A 10,430-nucleotide genomic window follows, 5' to 3' on the forward strand; every position below is an offset into this window, starting at 1 on the left:
ATAAAGATAATCCAAAAAGTCTATATAAAGAGAGAGTTTCCCCCCTGTCGAATCCATTCATTGTATATTCCATCTCTGGTTATATAATCTTTTGTTCTATTATTTTTCTCTCTTTAAGACTTTAAGTGATCTAGCATTGTGTCAAGATTCAAAGAAATCGTCCACGTTATTTGATTAGTTTTTATTTCTAAACTCTTAATCTTGTTTTTTACTTTTTATTATTCACATTGATTATGGAATTATTATCAAGTTTAATTGAGTTTTATTTAATTACTATGTCGAACTAAACTCTCATACTAGGGATTTGATGTAACTTAATTTCTTTTCCAATTTATAATATTAGATTTGTTTTTCTTTTTTCAAAGTATAATTTATTATTGAGATTAATGATTCGAGGCAGAGTTTCTCCCCAGATTGACTTATTTCATTAATCACTATTGGGAGAAGGGTTTTTGATGAAAAATGTAATAAATTACATGAAAATAATAACTTGATGTGAAAGCTATATTATTTGACTCATGGGGGTTTTTCATAAGTTAACTACCTTAGGTTATGAATTCATAATCAAACCATAAAACTTAATGATTTAATTCATGTTTGATTGCACTATTGGAAGATAGGTAATTAGACCGGGTTAAAATAACTAATAATACATCGGGAGAGTTAGTTAGTGATTTTAGGGTTATTTCTCCTACTTAACAATTAAAATTAATTAATGAACTAATAAAAATAAATTGGATAGAATTAAATGAAGTCAAAATCCCTAGTAGTCTTTAATCCTTGATTTGTTTTAATCAAAAATTGCTTGCTTGATTTCTTTTTATCATCTTTATTTGTTGAATTTAATCTCTAAAAATAATTTCCCTAAATCGTTGTTTAAATAATAGTAGTTTGACATAACTTTGGTACTTAGTATACAATCTTATAGAAACGATATTCTATTCATTCTACATTACTTATTGCAATTTTATACACTTGCGAAATTACTTGTTGCAATTTCGTACACTTGCCAAATATCACTGTCATAAATTTATGTACTACGCAGTTTTTGGGTACCTGACCATCTCTGTTCCCATTATATAGCATTTAAAAATTTACATTTATAAATAAATCTGGAGTAAAGATCAGTTCAAAAATAATTTTAAAATAGTCGAACCCATTTGTACAAATAAACATTAATTAAATATAATTTGAACAAGTTTAGACCATTATAAATTATCATTATCAAAATATTTTATTAAATAAACTTTCAATTTGATCATTCTCAAACATTATTACTTCTATAAAATATAAATCATTATTTAGTTTTTTTAGAAAAATATCCAATATGATTACTCTAAGCCAAAAAAAAAAATAAAAAATAAAAGGAAGTTCTCTTTAAAAAAACAAAAAAAAAAAGGAATTTTTATCTAACCACTTCTTTGTCATCTCAACTTTCAACTAATAAGAAACAATTCGGTAAAATTAAATGTTTCGATAGTTGTTTTAATAGCATTTGAATAATTTTTCATAAAACGCTAAAAACTGAATCTTAAATAGACTTACTTTTTATAAAACATTACCTTTAACTTCTAAAAGAAGAACACTAAAAGATAGCTTTTAATGTTTAAAGCTACTTAAAAAATTCATAATACTTTTATATCAATAAGACGATAACTCAGCATTCTCAATCAACATTAAAACAGAACCTTTCAATTGAATAGTAAAACTTACTCAGCGGTACAAATCTTCGTGTGATAAATTCCAAAATCTTAAACAATAAATACATATATATATATATATATATATATGATGTTCGTCCAACTTACCAAGGATGGACGTTTTACACTGCAAGAATATTTTTTTTCCTTTTCTTTTCTTTTCTTTGCCTTCAATGAATAACAGGTGATGAGACATTAAACTAAAATCTGATGACTACAATCTTGTGATGGAATCAAAACTAAAATCAAATGAAAAACATTACACAATGAAGGGGATGAATTAACATAGTACATCAGCTAACCTGGAGATAAAGTTAATCCAGTTCTGCAATTAGCAACCAGAACAAAAGAAATTACCTAATCCCACCAAAAACAATGCCTCAACAGTGAAAGACAGCAACCATAGGAATGATGCTCAAGCAGCAATGGCATATGTGATAGTCTCAAACTCTTTCGGTCGCCATATGGATTTCTCTACATAAAGCAATCCCTCCTTGTCCTTCGAGTAGGTCATACGGACCTCCCAATGCATAGATCTTAGGATGCTCTCTAGTTCGCTAATAGTCTCAACATTGTCTCGGACAATTAGCTTTCCTTCTGGCCGAAGTATCCGATCAACCTCCACAACTACAGCCACTAGATTGCACCTGTGACACCCACAAAGAGTAATATTAGATTGCAGACTACTTGACATACTGAATCATCAGTGAGAACAAAAAAAATTTGAGAATTATTTGTACGCACCTCTTTTTAATCTTTGAGAAGAGATGATCTGCATGGAGAAGATCGTAAGATCTAGGATAGGTGTTAAATGATTCACACCAATCATGGTAAATACCAAAAAGACCACGCTCATAAATTATTGGTAGAGTATCTGGGGAGTCTATAGGGACCACATTCATGACCCACACATTCAGATCCCTTAGAGCTGCAGCAAACCTGCAGGCCCACCAACATCAGAAGATCAGAACAAGATGAGGGCAAAGGATGTCTATATTTATCATGTGTGTTTGTTAAAGCGGCCTAAACCTAATCAAGAAAAGGAGACTGTTTGTCACAATCAGATGCTAATTAACCTCAATTTCAACTGAATGATCCATACAGTAATGCAAGTGTAAAAATAATAAGAACAATAATTATATCACATGGTGTAATCGTTCTGCTAACAGAAAAAAGGAAGCATCCAAATAACTGTCAGTCTTTGGACTAGGAGAAAAGGACAATTTTGCGTACCCTCCATAGATAGATCTCATGTCCATAACATTCCTCACAGATTGCCATTTTATTCCAATTCCATTTAGATAGGACTTGGACACCACCCGCTTCCAGTGCTCATAGTCATAAGTGAAATCCTTCGGTTCTGGTTTACCGTAAACTCCAACTTTGGAACTCAGCAACCAGTAAGGTGCTTTCTCCAACCTGACTGGCCACTGCTCTGGCCATTGAGATCCACGTTCTACTGAATCCACAGGAACTCTGTGCATACATGCTTGCAGTGGCACATTCCTACACAAGAATCAAACTAAGAGTTAGGGTTACAGGGTAAAAAGATTCCATTGGATTTCCAGTGACCTGCTCCAGGAACAAGGAACAACAGATTACTTCAAATAGGGTTTCCAAATTCATGTAAATGTAATTCTTTTCGGATAACACTAAAGCAGCAGAAAGATTTTCACGTGACAATTTGATAACTGATGAAATGGTAAAAACATGAAAGAAACATCCACAAGGAAATTTTAATAGCCAAAGAATCAAAGACCTCTACAGTTGATGTGAAGATTACCAGGCTGCATTAGGATCATCAGAGTCTTCACAGAGTGGAGGCATTTGTTGTGATCTTTTCTCATAGCAGTCATTGGAACTAGGCTTCCTGTACATAGCTATACCAACACCATTAACAGTATCCTTTGTCTTGGAAACAAGTTCCCAGCACATATTTTTGGTTAGCTCAGACATAGCTGCAAACAATTTTCACAAAAAGTGTAACCATTTAGAATCAATCAGCACCTTCTACGAAACCATTGCACATTTGTTAATGAAACCCTACCTTTCCAAATTTCAACATCTTCAGCAAGCTTCTGATATACTGGAGTAGCAGACCATACAAAGAAACCACCAGGTCGCAGAACACGATTCAACTCCAAAAGAAGTTTACCCCCTGCAATGCAAATTTTTTGCATTAAAGAAATGAGTTAAAAGAAAAGTCAAAATCCACCTCCTTTTGATTCTCTTACCAAACCTGTAAATCAAACCCGAATCCATGACCAACCTAAAGTATCAAAATATTTGATGGCTCGTTCAAAGGTAACCCAATGGGTAAAACTGAGAGCAAATTTTGGGTTTCAATCATTCAAGTCAACAGAAAAAAAACAAGGAGTGACTTTGAAACTGCAAGGAACAAAAAAGAGAATATTTTGATAATAACCATTCAAGTTATATATGCTCAGTTCTTTTCTTAAAGCCTTAAACAGTTGAATTAAGATGCAAACTTGCTAAACCACTTTTTATTTATTATTTATTTATTTATTTATTTATTGGCTTTTCTTTCTACTTTTCCCTTTTGTACATATAAAAATAACAACAAAAGGAAAAGTAAAACCTATATGAAGACACAACTATTGTTTTTCTTTATGTTAATCCCAAATGTTTAAACTTAATAAAGAAATAATAAAACAGAATATTTGGATTAATAAAAAAAATTTAGTTAATAAATAACTATTTTGATATGAAAGTCTAAATCACAAAACAATATGAACCCATCTAACCTAAAGAGAATACTACTAACATGCTTTAAAGATAAAAGTTAATAAACTAGTTCTACTTAAAGGTAAAAAAAAAAAAAAAAAGAGCAAAATTCAATTATTTATACAATAATTTTCAACTCAAATTGCTATAATTGCACAAACTAGAATAGGATTTATTATTTTTTTTAAAAAAAATTAATTTTATGAATGACCTTATCCAAAATATTTCTTTTGCAAACAAACTTGAAAAATTACCAGAAACAGTTCCAAAATCATTCTTTAGTTTAATCCTAGTGGCAACTTGAACTTGTCTAAAATCCAAAAAAGCTTAAATCCAAACCTTGCCAAGAAAAAAGCACCTGAAAGACCCATTCAGAAGTAAAACATTTTCCACTTCTGAAAAGAAGATATCTAGTAACACCATTTCATAAAAAGTTAGCTACAAGAAGACGTTAGCTCCCGAAATAAAATCTAACACAAAACAAAAATCAAAAACTTGAATAACCATTAACTTGTCTCATGTCACAACATCAAAACATACTCCCTACCTTCAATATGCCATGGAACCCTACATCGAGCACAATGGACAATATCAAAAACTCTGGCTGGAAAAGGAAGTCTCTGTGTGCCCATCACAGCTGATATAGCAGGAATCCCTCTTTCAAGAGCAAATTGCACCTGGGCTTCATGTTCATCTTTGGGGGCAAATGACATTGCAAGGACATCCCTGTCAAAAAGAAAGCCTCCAAAGCTAGCAACACCACATCCAACATCCAAAATCACACGGGAGCGTTTTCCCCACGCAATGTCAGGCAAAGTCTGCATGATAAAAATCTTAACATCAAGAACAAGAGAACAACATGCCAAATAAATGAATGTAAACGGTAATGAATGTCACAATCAAGAGACAAGCTTTTCAACATGAAATATTTAAAATGTCTCATTCATTGACTTCTTGCACCAGGAAAAATAAAAGCATTTCAATGGAGATTGAAGTGTCAATATAGGAATACTTCATAAATCTTAAGTTTTTCCAAGAGTGTAACTAAGCGTAACTAAGCTTCCTTACATTCTCAATACAAATTGCTCCTTCCTTTCACTTCCCCCATCAGGATAATTCTATTTTCTTACTTTTAATCACATGGACCTAAATAGGAAAGATACTTTCTACAAGTTCTTTTCTATTCCTATTTACACTAACTTCAGCACTGCGTTTTTGCAGTTTCACCGTCAGTTCTGCACCAGCACCAACATTTTGCAGTTCCACTGTCAGTTCTAAAAACACCTCTAACTAATTTTCAGCCTAAAAGCAATCCCTCCTCTTAACACATTTAGTATTATTTTGGCTACCATAATATTCAAAACAACTCCTATGACCTTGAATATCATGCTGATTTATTTATGAATTTGAATGCTCTTGATTCCAATTATTGTCTTATTAATACAAGATTTACCACATCAAGACCAAAATGTAAGCCTAAATCCACCAAATCTAAAGTTCAATTCCAAAGGTTTGCAGGATTCAAACTCAGTTGGACCCATCATTTGGCAGTGAAACTAAGATCATTTCTTGCTTAACTAACTCGTTAGAGCTAGGAATCTATATATTTAGGATACACGAGAGTAAGCACCCCATGGTGATAATCAAATGATTGTTTAAATGCAGGCATCTGGATCATACATAACTGCAGTCAGAACTATGTAAAAATGCAGGGGAGAAATATCAAGAATTCATGAGTTTTATCACTTGTACCAACAATTTTAATTAAATTAATCGAAAATACTTAGATAAATATTTTTAAAACACGATGCATGTACTTATAATAACATAATCCAAATATATAAATACCTAAAACCATGTCCATTCAGCAAAGAGTAGAGGAAGAGGAAATTAAGTTAAGTGAAAATCAAAGATCACAACAAATTCACAAGATAGCATATAAATAAAAAGGAGTTCAGATAGCAACTTAAATCTTTTTTCAACTGTTACCTCATTTATGAAGTCAATGTAATGTAAAGCACCATGCTTAAACTGGGTTCCACCACCCGGGAAAGTGAGGTATTCACCAGTAACTTTCACCCAGTTTTGATGCCCTTTAAGTTGTGCAAGTTTGGTGTGGGGAACATTATAGTACCATATCTGGAAAATAAAATGTCCCAACATCATTGTAAGAAAGAAAAGCAAACTGATAGTGAACTTGCATGAGCCAATTTTGCATACCTTTTCCCTGCTTTTAGGCCACTCAATTGGGCGTTTATATCCTTCAGGAAGTGGAACCAGGCAAGTTGGAGGTTCTTCAGGACAATGCCTTTCTCGATGTTCATAGTGCTTAGTACTTCGAAGACTCCTAATTGCTTGCAAATTGTCAAGACATGGGATGTAATCAGGCCCAGCAGTAACATTGCACACTTTCCAGTTGTATGTGTTTTGTTGACTAGAAGATTGTTGAACTTCCTTCTCATTCTTTGACTCTGCTGCCTGAGTTGACCATGACCCACTCTGAGTAGTGGTTTCATTCAAAAGCTCTGACTGAGCCCCCGAGGGAAATACCTCACCAGAACCCTGGTTGTTGGCTTGCTCATCAGTGGTTTTCTCTAACTCCTTTTTCTCTTTTATATCAGCATTCTCATCCATCAGACCATTCCCGGTTTTTCCATCATTTGTATCACCAGAAATCTCATCTGATTTTGTCTCTGTATCATCATTATCAGATTTCTTCTCTGTTCCACCAGAATTCTCATCCACTTTTGTCTCCGCCTCATCAATAGCTGGTTTCTTCTCATTCTCTTCCAATTCAGGTTTGTTTGCTAGTGAATTCTCTTGAGGTTGTCCAGCCACACTACTTTCAGGATCGGCAGACTTTGCCCCTCCATCTTCTGAATTCGTTTCTCCATCTCGGGTTTTCGAATCCTCATCTTCTGCCTTACTTTCTTCATTTTGCATCTCAGAATTCGAGCCATCATTAGTCTTATTCACTTCATCTTGCTTTTCCTCAGTGTTCTCTCCTTGCTTCTCTTCAATCTTCTGTTCCGGATTTATCTCCTGAGTTTCTTGAGTCCTAGAATTGTTTTCTCCCTGAGATTGACTTACGTTGTTGTCTCCTTTTGTCTCATCCTCAGGCAAATCACCTGGGCTATCCTCAAATTGTTTAGTGTTGCTTTCCTTGCTCTCAGTCACTTGCTCCTTTACTTCATTATTGTTCTCTTGAGCAGGAACATCTACACTTTGACCAGGAACTATTGATGAAGATGTCATCATCCATACCCCAACAAAGCAGAGAGCCACAAACACCACAACTGTCACTGTTGTGCAGTAATTTGTTGGTTGCCTTCTGGCATCGATTCGAGTATATTTTCCTGTGGCCATCTTTTTTTCAACTCTTTTCAATCAATAATCGAAAATCTAACCTGGAGAATGGAGATCAAATTCAAGTCAGGTGAATCTTCAAAAACAACCTACTATTAGTACCACACAGCCATTTCGAGATACCCAGTGCAATGCAATTTCATTACAGTAACAGTTATAACGCAAACATATCAATGTACACAAAATTCTGAATGTGTTACTTCCCCCATCTTGGAAATAGTTTTCTCGAACAAATCATAATTAATAAAATGGCAAGAAATACCCAGATTTATAGAGCCCTTCCATCTATATAATCAAAACATATAAATCATTTGATCCTTATAAGAAATTAAATGATGTAAAACAATAACTATCAATATCATCACAAAAAAAGAAACAGCAGAAGAAGTACAGCACCAAATCTATCTAAATTGATTCAGATCCGTACCAAACCAATATAATAACATTATCCTCTTGTATCTCCACCTTTGAATTCACTTCCCTCCCCATTCATTTTAAAAATAAAAAACTGTATACTTCTCAGAGCAAACATTTCAGTGAAGCGGCACATAATTAGAAACTAAATTCAACAGTGAAATGTAAAGGTCAGATCAAAAATGGAATTAGATCTGAAGAATACAGAGAGAAAGAAGAATGTAAATAGTTCCCAAACGTGTGAAGAAGATCTGAGGTAAATCAGCAGAGTATGAGTACCTTATGATTGAAAAAAAATGGAATTTAGCGTTCCTAGTTCATTTCTCCTCAGCTTCTGCAGAGACGAAGAGAGTTGAGGAGAGGAGGTATAACGAAAGAAGACGGAGATTAGCTGCTGGTTCAGTTATTCTAATACGGTTAGGAAGTTATGTATGTTGTTAGTACAAAATTCCTAGAATTAATGAGAAAGTAAGATTTTGCGAGAGGGAGGAAAATGGACGGCCTTTGTCAAATGAAAAGAGGAGAGAGAAGCAAGAGACGCGGCCTAAAGAATGGCGTGAAATCAGTGCACTCGCTCAGATAATTTACATGCACATGTCAGAGAAGCTTGGACAAGATGGCGTGAATCTGGAAGCTACCACCGGCTCTTTATATATATATATATATATGTCCAGTCCGGAATGGTAACAAAAATAAAAATCAGATATATTAATATTCAAGAAAAGTCATTATAAGTAATATTAAATTTTAAAAATTAATTTTATAAAGAATTAAGTAAAGAGTAATTTAATAAATTTTTTTATTTTTATAGAATTTAGGTAATTTGATTATTTATTAATTTTTATAAAAATAAAAATATTAAAATTAATTGAACAGATACAGTATAATTTAATTTCTTTATCCGACTTTATGTTGTTGTATGTGAGTTTCTTTTTTCTTTTTTTGTGTCAAAAATAGAAGTTTGGCTTTGATTTTTTGAATTTTGATACTTTTGTTGGCGTAAACCTAATAAATTTTTTTTCTTATCAAGGTAATGTCAAAAGGTGGCGACTCAATTTAGAGAAAAGACATAACAACAAATATGAAATGGTTTGGTATCCTTTCTAATTCTTATTTTTCTTGAAATTAATAACCAGTCTATTAAAAAATTTAAAAAAAAAGTAAAATATAGTAAAATTGAGAGAATATATATATATATATATATATATATATATATATATATATAATTTATAGATTTTTAGTGAAATTTTTTTATTATGCTATTAAAAAATATTATAAAAATACATCAATAGTAGAAAAAAATATAGCGTGATTTTTTTTTATTAAAGTAAAAATTAGTAGATGGACATGTGTTCAATAATATAGATTAAAAATATTGAAATTTATAGAGATAAATAAAAAAATAAAATGAAAGGCGGTAAAATTTATTAATTTAATTTAATTTAAAATTAATGTAAAAATAATTAACTCGCTATTTTATTAGAATCATGAGATAAATAATTTATTTTAAATAACTAAAAATTGTATAAACCTTCAACTTATCATGTTATTAATACTATCATTAATCAGTTATATTTAACATAATTTAATTTAATAAAAATTTTAATTTTTAATATAAAATAATTACTGCCCATATCATCAAAAATTTATAAATTATGTAAATTATTTATATCATTAAAAGTAATATAAACGGTTACTTAACATGCTATTAATTCTCTAACGTTATATTAATTAATTACATTTAAGAATAAAAAAATGAGATAAAAAAAATTGAATAAGAACTATTAACCCCATTAGTGAAAATAGTTGAAATGTAGAAAATTCTGAACTTTTAAGAAAAATCGAATAATATATTTAAAAGCAAGGACCAATACATATTTGCTAAGAATATAAAAAAATATAGTGATAAAACTTATATATAGTATTTCTAATAAAGCAAATATGTTTCTTAAGGGTAAACAATTTAAAATTAAAAAAAAGGTACATTACTATTACCATTTTAAAATAAAAAAAAAAAAAAAAACAGAAACGTTTAGATAGGAAATGGTAAAGATACGTTACGGTTGTTAGAGAAAACGTTTGTTACTTCACAAATTTAAGAGCAAACATTTGTTACAAAACACATTAATTGAATAATTCATTGTTATTAAACTTTTTCATTTTTTAAAATTTAATAATTAATGATAATTACTTAAAGTCATTAAT

The 10,430-nt window shown here is 31.4% G+C and overlaps 1 protein-coding gene across 1 annotated transcript; it reads right to left on the reverse strand.

Annotated features, from left to right (window-relative positions):
• Positions 1-1,751: 1,751 nt before the first annotated feature.
• LOC105632766 (S-adenosyl-L-methionine-dependent methyltransferases superfamily protein) lies at positions 1,752-8,856 on the reverse strand. The gene is made up of 9 exons (XM_012215210.4): positions 8,505-8,856; positions 6,666-7,852; positions 6,435-6,584; positions 4,993-5,263; positions 3,748-3,858; positions 3,484-3,658; positions 2,934-3,206; positions 2,445-2,639; positions 1,752-2,347 (listed from the first exon to the last, which is right to left on the reverse strand). Exons 2-9 carry the CDS (start codon positions 7,809-7,811, stop codon positions 2,116-2,118), a joined length of 2,553 nt encoding a protein of 850 aa, XP_012070600.1. The 5' UTR covers positions 7,812-7,852; positions 8,505-8,856; the 3' UTR covers positions 1,752-2,115.
• Between the last annotated feature and the right edge of the window lie 1,574 nt (positions 8,857-10,430).

Source organism: Jatropha curcas, chromosome 3 (genome assembly GCF_041381405.1).
Source record: "Jatropha curcas cultivar XTBG-Jc1 chromosome 3, XTBG_Jcur_1.0, whole genome shotgun sequence".
NCBI classification, from domain to species: domain Eukaryota; kingdom Viridiplantae; phylum Streptophyta; class Magnoliopsida; order Malpighiales; family Euphorbiaceae; genus Jatropha; species Jatropha curcas.